Below are 12,955 nucleotides of genomic sequence, written 5' to 3'. Positions count from 1 at the left end.
ATCAAAATTTAAAATGGTACAAGAATTGAAATGGTTGGATACAACAACGATAAAAATTATCAAGGTTTTCAAAACAAAAATACTACAGGGGAAATTATTAACCAACAATTCTACTTAAATTGTCCAGTTTTCACCAATACATCCAATAGCTAAGGCCGTTCAAAAAAAAATAATAATAATAATAAAATACAAAAAGTGTCACAAATTCTGTCCTCGAGTCACAGGCATTTTTCTGGCTTAAGTCAAGGATGGTTACGACTAAATAACGAAGGCATAAAAAAGCACTATACAGTTTGTAGTAGGTTTCTTCCAAGAAACAGGTTCAAAGCTCTTAGGGCTTCTTAAGGTGTATTGGCTGAAAAATCATTTTGACTGTATCATGAAACTGATCACGATTCACTCAAGCTCGTAAGAAATAAAAAAATTGGTATCACAAGAAATCCTCACCGCAAAATACTCAAATAAGCTATCGTTCGCCGTTTAAAAGTTGTAATACTAATTTTTCGTTTTTTAGCGCTTATTTACAAGAGAAGTCCGAGATGCTCGACGACGGTGGGTGCTGGAGCCGAGTACAACTGAGTTTACCTTCAGTTTTGAATTCATTTCTCGTGCTTCAAAGCGTATTTCCCGGCGACTTTTGCATTACATAAACATTGAAGGCATACGCGCCCCTAAAATGTTTAATTTATTGGCCAAGAAAGGCGATTTAGCGTATAAACAAAGCGTTTATTAGTACTTCCCAACACTTATATTTTGAACAGGACCCAATTTGCACCAATCCTAAGAATAAACATCAACCTTTTTTATCACAGAATGTAGCCATATGTTGCTTCATTTGTTTTGTTTTCAGCTCACCATCGAACAGATTTTTTATTTTGTTCAGTTGGATATCTCTTAGGTAAACTGGCCCTCGAAAAGAATTTGGCTTGTTTTGTATTGTACTGGTACGCACGTGTCACGCACAATGGTGTACTTTCAGCTGAAGAATTTACTTATTAACTAATGAATAAATCACTTCTTTACCTCACCGTAGTTCGATGGAATTGCACAATTGTAGTCATATCCTAAGACCGTGAAAGGCTTGCTTGGGAAAGGAGATTTGCGCTCACGACGGGGCAATGGGGTAAAATGCCCTCCCACTTGTCCCAATTGAATTGAATCCGGATGTTTATGATTTAAGCGATCAAGGGAGCACAATGTGAGTTTGAGGGACAAAGAAGAAAGAAAAAAGAAAGGAAGGATGATGGATGGTTTGATTACGAGACACAAGAGAACATGCGACAAACACAAGATTGAACCAGAAGGATTTTGACAAGACAACACTAGAGAAAAGAAGTTTCGAAACAAAAAAAGATTAAGAAAACAAAGGGCACAACAAGTGTTGATAATCTGTGAAATTAAAGAAACGGAAAGCGAACAGGACAACATAAACACAAGAATGCTCATCAGCTATTCCTTTGACTTCAGAAGGCTCAAAATTGTAAAACAAACACAACAGTTTATTGAAGGACTGACAAGAAATATAAAACAGAGGGCATTATTTAAAAAACAAACCGCCGGGGTATGCGAGACCAAAAAATTTGGTGAAAAGGGTTTGTTAACAGGATAATTGGTGCTGTCGTCTGGTGCATTAATTCTCTTCGTCCAGTGGTGGCCATATCAAATATAAATACACGATGGCTGCCACCGCACCTTAACGAGCTTCCAATGGGATCATTTAGCTACTAAAAGCCATACGAGGTGCGGAGCTAAAGCCGAAAGAAAAAGCCTTTCTGAAAAAAAGCCAAGGTTTGGTTACCGAGTGCGACTCAGGAGATTTCGTGTTGTCGTCTGCAAACACATATACATTCCTTTCATTAACCGAGGTTAACACTTGTCATCCACTTTATGACAAGAATACTTCCTTTTGACAAATTATTTCAGTTCAGCTATCAGTATAGCGGCACAAGTGTCACGTTCTCCTAATTTTAAGGGGCAGTGTCTAGCTATTTTAGCCAAATTTCAAACCACTAAAAGACACCCTTGCATCAATGAAAACCAAAAATGCTGGTGTAGTTTTGTTGCTAATGACCATTGAAGTGCACTGAAGCTATTCTCTGTTGTTTGCAGCCAAGGATAACAAGGATGGAATGGGATTGAAACTTGGAAAAAAATTGGCCAGGTAGTTTTTTTCAAGTTTGGGAACATTGTCTTCAGAAATACACCAAAAAATTAAATACGAATAGCTCTTTGTGCCAATTATACACTTTGTACACTGTCAGTAGGTTTTCAGGTTTGTTGTACGTGTGAGCTAAAGTCATAATTTAAATTTTTACCCATTTTTTGAGCTAAAAACAGCAAATTAAGCATGACAGTGCCCCGTTAATAGCCAAGTTCCCAGACGTCGCCTACATAGCTCAGTGCATGGTGGAGCACCACGAACAAGTAATCGGGAAGTAATACGCTCGAGTATAGCCGAGTCACCATTTCGTTATGTTCTTTCACGTAACTGTTCTTCTGAATTGTGAGGGTTATAACCTTGGCGCATCGGCAAGAATAATTATGCAAAAACGTGATTCCAGTTTATTTTTCCTGCAGGCAGTTACCGTATCATCATTGACGAAGGCAGGAACGAAAGATAAAGTTTTAAAAAACGAAGAAAAGAGATAAAGATCTAAAAAGCGCTTTACAAAAGGGGTTCATTGCTTGCTTGGCTTTTCGTGAGAATGTTACAAAATTAGACGCCAAAAACGGTTATCCTAAGGAAACCGGCTCCACTGATGATATGGAGAAACACAGTTTCGTTCCTCGTTACTGGTATCGTAGATTTGGGAAAGAAAATCATTGATGGAAAGGAAAAATTGAGGGGTAATAAGGGTGTTGCCTTCTCCAATATAAGGAAGACTCGGGTTAAACAAAATGGCTCGAAAAGAATGCAAAAACAAGTTCAAGCACAGGTTAGCATCTTTAAAGGAAGACAACGCTTCAATTCTGTGCCAAAAAAGATCCATGGCACTGTAAAGATAAAAAAAGTTCTTTTATCGTAAATACATGGAATGACATGAAAGGAAAATAGGAAAGCAAAAAACACGAAACTCTTATGACAAAAACTGCTAAATGAGGCTTTGCACCTCGCAACTGTTAATCTTTGGACTCTTTGTTTGCGATGTAATACCTTCACAGAAACATTCAAATAATCTACTTTTGTGCCACGCGTAACCAAGAGGTAAGACAAGGCATACACGTGACTTTAACAAGTTCCAAACAATGAAAAAACACACAGGCACTACAATTCAACAAACGAGAACAAGATTCGAAACAAAATCGCCCGTGAGACACGTGGTAAGAGTCATATAGCGTGAATCTGCATTTGTCAATACTTTTAATCATTGCCTTTGTTCTTCACTGTTTCACTTTGGACTCTCTAATCAATAGAGTATAAAAAATGACAGAAGTTAACGGAACCAAAGAGTAACGCTTTTCCATACATGTTAAACGCGAACTTCATTTTCCCACGTAATTGATGATAAAACATTTCTTTAAGCGCATGTCACGCACATCTATGATCACGTGGACTGACATGTGTCTCAAATAATAAAAACAATGAAATACTTCTTTAACACATTATTTTAAAACAAGCTGTAATGGCTTCCCGTCGCAAGTCAGGGAATCGGTCCCTATTTTGCAAATGTTCATTTAGTCAAAAGAGACACGCCTCGCTACCGATTGATTCACGCAATATGTGGCCAGTACCTGCAGAACATCTGATGAATCCCCACAAGAAAATATCCAAGAATCAACAAACGTGCTTTGATTTTTGACATTTTCCTCTCTATTATTGCTTCTTATTTTACTTGCCCTTAATAACAAGCCGTAGCCCTGGAACAATAAATATTGGTCCTTGAGAGAAAACCAAGCCTTTTTTGATACAGTACTACCATGCAATATAAAGAAAATACCAAAATCAACAATGCCATGAGCCTGGATGGACATCCTCTCTATGTTTATTAGCCTTATCAATGAGTTGGTTCTTTTTTTTCGTAGACTTGTTTTAACCCTTATGGCTTTAACTAAATGATTAAACTTGAAATAGAATGCCGGAAAACTTCTCGAAACCTCCTTATTGCTCTTTTCTTTAAAAAAATCGGTTTCTGAGGAACTTTTCTTAATGGTTTATGGTTTGTCCTCTTTTTTTGACGGCAACGATTATAACTGGCGATGACCAACAAAAAAGGTCATCAACTGATACTGTTTTCGGAGTTATGGTAAACGAAGGCACTTGACAACTAAAGAGACCGATGTGTGTCTTTTGTTTCACTAACTGGGACACATTTTCAGTGCTCTTAAATCGTGGCACGCTTCACCGCAAATACGAAAACTTTGTTTTGTCTGAAAGGTGAAAATTCAAACGGTGTCGTCGAACAAGCCCCGCTTGCAGGTAAATGCATTTGGCACAACAGACGTAAGAAAAATCTACACTGATAGTGTAAAGCAGATAATTAGCTGTAAAGGCCATGACGCCGGTTCGAGTGATGAATACGTCTCTCAGCAACTTAATCATTTTCCACAATTTGCGGTTTGGGGAAGTATCCCCCAGGGAGAAGTCATTTTTTCCCGTCTTCAATGAAAATTGAATGGAGAAACGACAACTAAACAGATTTTCGACGTTGTGAATAAGCGCATGTATTTTCAGTCAAGATTTAACATGAAGCCGCAAGAAAGACAGTGACGGAAAATTTAAGTAAGGCTTTAAATGGATAGCCGAACTCCTCTACTATCCAGTTTGCAATTGACATCGCGCGTTTCGAAGAGAAACATTGAAATACTCTTAATCTTCAGCAAATGAGTTTTCCCCATGAACCGTGTCATTTTCTTCGTCATCTGTAGCACGAAATTTGTAGCAATGGACGGCAGCTCCAGTTTGCTTAAAAATGGAGATTTAATTCTTGGGGAAGTGTATTCAGGCAAAATTCCACAACTTGTTTCAAAAACCTAACTTTCATCAAAGGCCACGTTAGGGCCGATTTACACGGTACGATTTTTGTCGCGTGCGACAAGCTCACGACAGTCCTACGACATGACTTACGATTGTCGCAGCGTTTTAAAACATGTTTTAAAATGCTACGACACTTTTTCTGACGTACACGACAATCGTAAGGGCCGATTTACACGGTACGATTCTTGTCGCATGCGACAACGGCTTACGACAGGCCCACGACATGATTTACGATTGTTGTGTACGTCAGAAAAAATGTCGTAGCATTTTAAAACATGTTTTAAGGGCCGATTTACACGGTACGATTTTGTCGCATGCGACAACGGCTTACGACAGGGCCACGACATGATTTACGATTGTTGTGTGCGTCTGCAAAAATGTCGTAGCATTTTAAAACATGTTTTAAAACGCTGCGACAATCGTAAAGTCATGTCGTAGGCCTGCCTGTCGTCAGGGGCACCCAACGTCAATTTTCGGAAAATATCTGTTCGGAAGACGATTTGAGGGCTAGAATTTTCGGAACATTTGTTGTAAAATTTCTTGCTTGCCTGTCTGTCCTAGGATTTTCGAACTTCTAAAAAATGGTATAATTGCTCACTTTTAACGGATTTTTATCCTAAAAAGGTCACCTAGAATTTTCGGGAGTCATTTTTCTAGCTGAAATTTCTAGCTGAAATTTTCGAAAAGGTAGTTTTGATCCCTATAGTTTTTATATAGATCACTAGACTTTCAGCTAGGAAATCCGAACAGATGAAACATTTTTAGGGGATAAAAATATGCCTATATCTACCGTTTAAATACTAAAATACTTTTAACGATGCTATGTCTAAGTTGTTTTGAACTATATTCTCGTTGGGTGCCCCTGTGTCTTGAGCTTGTCGCATGCGACAAAAATCGTACCGTCTAAATCGGCCGTTACAAAGTTTGAATTAGAATATCCTGATACTGTTGACGTGGTTTTGGTTGTTAAGAAAATATTCGAAATTTAAATCTTTTTCGCTTTTAGTCTAGTGACTGGTTTTGATCCACACAAGATGGAAGGCAGAGATGAAGTTCCTTCATTAACACCGCGATGATCAGAGATATCCGCATTTCGAATAAATGGCTTTCACATATATTCCATCACAGAGGAAATGGACATTTGACAATTCTTCGCCAAAAGCGAGGTGAATAATTGTTTTAGTTTAATTACATAGGTGATTATTTGAAAAAGAAGTATTTTCTTAAAAAAAATTAATTTTTTCGTCTGTCACCTCGACAACACAGCTTGCGGCCATTTTGAAAACCACTTAGGTGATTATCACGTAATAATTACCTCAAGTGCAACCAATCAGCGCAGAGAATTTCCAATAATCACCTATGTAATTATACTAATAGATATCAGGCGTCTTCAAAATTTCTTAATAATACTTTACAGCAGTCTAAATTTTTATAACTATCAATATGTTTATGACGCCCTCTACCACTTACAGCCTAAGAGATCTATTCCGAAACCGAGAACTACAACTTATGGCCCTGACACCTTGTCATATCTAGCAGCCAAGTGGAACACACTCTAGGATTCCTTTTGAATAATTGATAATTTCCCAGAATTTAGACGTAAGATCCTTACATATCAATCCTCCTAGTTTACTGGCATATGAGATATACTGTAGCAATAAATTTGGTAACATCCATTGTAAAATATTGTTATTGATTTATTGATTTTTATTTATATCGATGTATATTTCAATCTCGAAGAAATTAGCTGTATATCTACTATTAAGTTCGAGGTAAAATAAAGTTTATGTATGTATGAGAAGCATGTACAAGTACCTGGCAAAGAAGAAACTTATGGAGTCAAAGGAAAGCAACGGGCAATGAAGTCGCCAGTGTTGAGATCCCCGCGAAAAATGCTATTTACACAATTGATTAGAAGCCAGACATTTCAGACCGGTTACCTAAACGAAGTTTAACGTGGACCGTGGTTTAAAAAAGCTTCAGCACATCTTTAGGACAAGCTTAAAACCTGCCGACAGGAAGAGCCGTTAATAACTACTTTCAGTTTTTCTGATCCAGAATGGAAGTAGTCAATGAGAGCTAACTTCCACGTTCTCTTACTGCGATTTTCATAGTTCTGCGGAATCTCATCTTCAAGCGCCAACAGCCAAACTGCGTTTTAGCTTCCATCAATCAAACTTCCGACGCCAAGCCGAGAGTTGACCCGAAACCACGGATGCCGAAATCCATTGATAACAAAATCTACCAATGAGCATCTTTGGTTCCCAGAGAAAATTTGAACATTCGAACTCGACGTCTATTGAAAGGGGTGGAATCTGTACGAATCTATTTAAATTCGCTTCACTTTCCGGAGGCGGAGTCGATCTTCCCTGCTATGTTCGAACATTTGATTGACGGAAGCCAAAACGCAGTTTGGTGCATTGCGCTTGAAGGTGAGATTCCGCGAAATTATGAAAATCACAGTAACTGAGGTCAGCGCAGTTTGAGCTGACCAAAAACTGATGGCAAACCTCATAAATTTTAAGCTTTTCAAACTGGGTCCTTCAAAACCAACGAAAAGGAACAGATTTTTGTGGCATATCGTCAGTCTTGGAAGATTTGTCGTCTTTTGGCTCTTCTTTAGAAAATAAATCTGGAAACTTGAAGGTGCCACTTGCCTGGAATGCAAAGTAAAATAAATGTCTCCAAACAAAAATCAAGGGTTTTTTTTCGTAAATCGGGCGCAGGGATGGCGCAGTGGTGAGAGCACTCGCCTCCCACCAGTGTGGCCCGGGTTCGATTTCCTGACTCGGCGTCATATGTGGGTTGAGTTTGTTGGTTCTCTACTCTGCACCGTGAGGTTTTCTCCGGGTACTCCAGTTTCCTCCCTCTTCAAAAACCAACCCTTGACTTGATTTGCTTTCATCGTTAATTTCAGTTTACAGTGTCCCTTATTAGTGCTCCCAGCGCTAGAACGACTAGACACTTAAATAAAGTTCCTTTCCTTTCCTTTCTTATAAAAGAAAACAGCTGAAACAGTCGGTTAAATAGCACGCCAAGATAGTCAACAGGATAAAGTTCTGAGGTCATCGCAGTTATGAACACTACTTTAGCAGTAGCGAAAGGAAAGGCTGAAAAATTTAGGGGTCAACAGGATTGGAACCCGTGACCTCTGCGATACCGCTGCAGTGCTCTTATCAATTGAGCTTTGAGCCCAACTTGGAGCTGGTCATTTTTGTAAGAACGTAAAATGAACCCGTCGATGATCTCAAAACTTAACTTGCTTCATACCCGCAGTTAAGATAGTAAGGAATTTGAAGCAAGACACCTACCAAAACAACGTAAGCTACCTTGTAATCTGGAAGCTTTTTCTTGACCAGCTTGTCATTTTTTACTATAGATTTCGTTTTTCCTACAAAAAGAAAAAAAAAACGGGGATCGTGAATTGGTTACATTTACATGTAGATACACAGACTTAAGCTATGCCTTTCAATTTACATGTTCTGTGCTACAATTTTCAAACAATAGTGTCCATCTTCTAGTACATTGTGTAACCACAAGTCAGTCAAACAACAACAAGAAAGACTTGCGGTTTAAACCCGGATCAGAAAACCACTTGGATCTGTCTTCCGTGATCCCGATTTGGTAAAAAAAGCGACCACGATTTGCAAATAGCCAACAGTTTGCTTCCCTCCAGTTTTTTTGGAGGAAGGGGTGGGGGGGGGGGGGGGGGATTGGGGTTCCTTAATGTTATCAAGCTTGTCTTCAGGCTTCGATCAGTTACGCTTTGTGGATATGCGGCTGCTGAAGTATGAAGAACAGACCCATTGGCCAATAAAAGTCACAGTCAAAAGCAAACGAGCGAGGAGAAGAGTGGAGGTTGATTCCACTTGATGTGCGATGGAATGAAAGGGTAACTCATGCGTAGCCCTGCCTCTGAACAAAAGGACACAAGGAAGAAGGTTCGACCTAAAGAGACGTGGAAGCAACAGTTGAGGAAGAAAGGCAAAACTTGGTTTGGCGAAAAAGAAACCTGGAACACATACCATTAAATAAAAAAATCTTTTGGCCAAAAAGAAGGGTAAACAGATCTCGCTTCCATGGAAACAAACTACATGTAGATGGCTCCAGAAAAAGCCAGAAAACAAGTCTTTTCAAGGCCAAACCGACAGAGCAGTTCATGTCCTCTAAACGACAATAGTTGTAGGGAAAACATACCATGATTCCTAAAGGAATTTTTTCAATAAAACTTTTGAATGTCAAGCTACATGTACCTTTAATAAGGTAATGAAAGTAGGTTGTATCTGTTGTACAAGACAACAGTACAACAGTAGTAAAATGAACTGAATCCAGCCCAATTTCCCAAACGAGGAGACAGAATTGGACAGTGAGGCTTTCAGCTCCTGGGCCTCTTGTTTTGCAAACTTAATATTATTCCTCTTTCAATCAGCTCAGCCTCAGAATTTCTGATGTGAATTTCTCCTTGATACAGCTTTTCCAGTCAGTTTTGAAAATGAGCAATGATTATTGCCATTAAATAAAAAAGTATTATTATACGTACAGTAAACAAACTTAACCGGTAGGGGAATAACCCAGACGCAAATAGAATTCCTGTCCATGGTGGCACTTGAAAAGATGTATTTTTAATGGTGATTCAGACATACTCCTTAGTAATCATATTGTTCTCATAACTAGATTACAACGATCATAACAATCGCTTAAACAGTCCAGATAAATACGAGAATGATTATTTCTTTCTTTCGTCTATAGCCTGCACTTCAAAGGTAAACATTTCTTTCATTGAGTCCTTTCACAGGAACACACGAACCCATCAAATTGACCTACTTCCAACTGTGTGGCTTCACAGCTCAGTTGGTAGAGAATGGAAATCGGCATAGCAGAGGTCACGGGTTCGATCCCCATTGGAGCCACCTGATTTTCATTCAGGTGTCTGTGAGAGACAATTGCTTAAAGAATGTTATTGTCCAGGTAAGCGTGAGGATCATTTCTCTCTTTAGTCTACAGCCCACACCTCAAATATAAACATTTCTTTCATAACTAAATTTCTTGCACATGTTTCACAAGACAAAAAAAAACCTCACCATGTTGTATTCTTGTGTTCACTTTGTAAACATCAACATTGTAAATGCTCTGAAGGTAGTTCCTGACGTCCAGTTTTGACATGCTGTTATGAAAGTAAAACTAATTTGAAATCCTTCTCTGATGAAATCATTGAGGCAACTAGTGTATTTGAAGCTACATTTCAGTCACAGGAATTACTGTTTCAACATCTTTTCACAAGTAGGCATAATTACTGGTAAGCATGGCCATGAAGTTTTGAGCAACACATTGGCCTCTAAATGAAAATCTAAAACAGTCCTTATTAGCGATATTTCTTGTTTACAAACACTGATGTCACATTTCTTTTCAATTGATATTCAAATTTGCCAACCATGGAACAAAAGAAGTCATCGTTTCAACTGCCAATTAAGTCCTGGTTGGCATATTAATAACAATGGGTGATGTCCCATCAGGCACAACCAGGAAACAATAACAACAACAGTGACAAAACCCTCATTGCCAGACAGCTTACATGATACCTTTTTGCTACATTATCACTTTAGTCAGCCCTAATCTTAGTATTTAACCGCGGTCAGCACTTAACTTCCTTAAGGGGCTCAAGCCACTAACGACCCTCAGTATTTTGAATCTGCTAACTGATTTTGCTGTTGCCATAAATAAATGCAATCCAAAATAATTATTACGATTAGCAGAACACACTTAGGAAGAGGAATACTACAAATTCTGAAGAGATAATTGAGACCAATATATGTACAAGCTCCTCCTCCATGATACTCAGATGATCTAGCACCAACTATCTTTGCATTCTTCATAGTTCGGTGAAGACTCTAAAACCCAGGCCAATGACTGAGCAAGCACTGTTCAACCAATTATTCAAACCCTGTTTTACACAAATGGAATACCGGTAAGTGTTGCATCGTCTGTATTTAAATCTGGAAATGGTTAAACTTTCAAGTCATTGTATAAAGAACAATAAACTGAATATTTTTTTCTCACAACCCTTGTCAGTGAACACAACTGTGGCCAATATTGAAGAATCGATACTGTACACTTTAAAATTCAAATAAGACAAAACATTACTGTTAAACCTAAGAAAGGTTCGATTTCAATCTAGCTTTAATAGTAGTGTTAGGCTTTATTTGAATTTTAAGGTCTTTTACAAATGCTACTGAAGCACAACATAAGATAACCGTATACTGTTTACATTACTGATATTAATTTCTGGTGTTATGGTCTGATCTCTGTAGGTTAAACCTTATATGGATCCTTACTTTACTGTGTGACTCCCACACAAATATAAAAGACAAAAACGAATTGGAAGAACTGATATTCATTTTCTATATCACAAATTAGAATGTAAATACGACTAAAATTAATACAATTACAAACAGAACTAGATATCAACTAGACTCAAATCATATCATAAAAACTAGAGCACTCAGAGAAGAGCAGCTAGAAGAGGAGTTGAGAACCAGCAAACAATGCTTAAGGTTACGTCCGGGAATCAAATATGGGGAAAATTATCAGTAGTTTACATGTGCTCTTACCCTTGACCCAAACCTGTTCCCTTATCTATGATGTGTACTTGAACTGTCTGAGTTTATCCAGAAGAAGAGCCTATTCACAGGCTTCATTACTTATTACTGTAATTGGGGTCTAAGTGGCTAATTATATTTGAGGTATGACGAAACTATATTCCCTTATTTATGAGAACTTTAACATGGTATAGATTTGGGTCACAAGTACGAGCTGCCCACAACTGTAAGTCCATCATGCTATCCTTATGCTGCTGGTGCCTGAAGAAAAATCGAATCGCGATCGGTGCTTATATATTGAATACGCCATATCGGCCATTGACACACTGCTACCTACTTCATGTCGGACTGACAAGTCAGAGTGATGCCCTTAATCTAACTCTGTTCCCTAATTTATTGCATTCGGAAAGAACACTTTCTGACCATGGCCGCTTTACATCAGGAACACTTACATTGTAACTTCTCATCATAAGCAACAAAGCATCACGATGTAAGGAAGAAAAGGAAGAAACTTATTACTTACTCCATTGGGACATGGAACTGAACTGTATTGTCTGGTATTTCTCTTCCCGGTCTAACAATTTTCACGTACCAGTTGCAAAGAAATATACGAGCTTGCAACTGAGGTCTTTTTACAACATGTCGGTACGCCATATTGAAAACTATGGAAGTCAAAGAAGTCTGGGACCGAATAAAACTAGGGAATGAAGGGGAGGAGGGGGTAAGTCACCGCTAAACTGACTTCGGCAAGTCTTGCTCATTGTCGTCACCAGAAGCACGGATCGACCCGGGGCTCGCTTTTTTCTCCCTCAGTAAAGAGAAGAGCTCTAGGGTCGAGATTGAGGATTTGCTATAAATTTTCTTCTTCAATAATTTGAATTTCGAGTCCATGACTCTCTCTCAAGAGAGAATACAAGCATCATCTGTTGAGTAATCAATTTAATTTTCCAGATACTCTTGTGATACAAATGAAACTCTCATCTTTATCGTTCTGAATTACTATGAATTCTTATGGTTTTTATAATTTGATAACCCCCAAAAAAGCTTAAGTAGTTTAGTAATTTATCCGGGTTCATCACGAGGCTGCTGTAGCACCACTAAGAGGCAATTTTCGTAAGTTTTCATTGGTCTGTTGAACCCGGCAACAACCCGTTACAATTGTGAATCATCAGCACCGCTATGATTCTACGGAACCAATGTCTATCATTAAGGTAGATTTTGAAGTGGGCCAGCCTTATACACAGCCTCCTATCAGTTGACATTTGCTTTTGAAGACACCGAAGCTGGAGGGGTCAGCGTCAATCCTGAAATACTGAAGTTGTCACACACCAATATCACTAACACCTAGTGCCTGCAGTTTCGCTAAGATTCACTTATGATCGAT

At 38.5% G+C, this 12,955-nt stretch overlaps 1 protein-coding gene and 1 long non-coding RNA gene across 3 annotated transcripts; one reads left to right on the top strand and one right to left on the bottom strand.

The window, feature by feature from the left end:
* The first annotated feature begins 921 nt into the window (after nt 1-921).
* On the top strand, nt 922-7,633 carry LOC138042871 (uncharacterized). Its single transcript, XR_011131100.1, has 2 exons — nt 922-2,936; nt 5,982-7,633. It is a non-coding gene; the product is annotated as an uncharacterized lncRNA (long non-coding RNA).
* LOC138042870 (large ribosomal subunit protein uL23m-like) lies at nt 6,067-12,237 on the bottom strand. 2 transcript variants are annotated; one of them, XM_068888917.1, is made up of 4 exons: nt 12,095-12,237; nt 10,057-10,139; nt 8,287-8,366; nt 6,067-7,632 (listed from the first exon to the last, which is right to left on the bottom strand). In XM_068888917.1, the coding sequence occupies exons 1-4, from the start codon at nt 12,223-12,225 to the stop codon at nt 7,519-7,521; spliced, it is 408 nt and encodes a 135-aa protein (XP_068745018.1). In that variant the 5' UTR covers nt 12,226-12,237; the 3' UTR covers nt 6,067-7,518. The 2 variants fall into 2 exon arrangements, with proteins under 2 accessions (XP_068745018.1, XP_068745019.1); XM_068888918.1 differs by having other exon boundaries at nt 6,655-7,632; nt 8,305-8,366; nt 12,095-12,229.
* Between the last annotated feature and the right edge of the window lie 718 nt (nt 12,238-12,955).

Source organism: Montipora capricornis, chromosome 3 (genome assembly GCF_036669925.1).
Source record: "Montipora capricornis isolate CH-2021 chromosome 3, ASM3666992v2, whole genome shotgun sequence".
In the NCBI taxonomy this organism is placed as follows: domain Eukaryota; kingdom Metazoa; phylum Cnidaria; class Anthozoa; order Scleractinia; family Acroporidae; genus Montipora; species Montipora capricornis.
The sequence above is the reverse complement of the archived record's forward strand: the minus strand, read 5'-3'. Positions and strand labels throughout refer to the sequence as shown.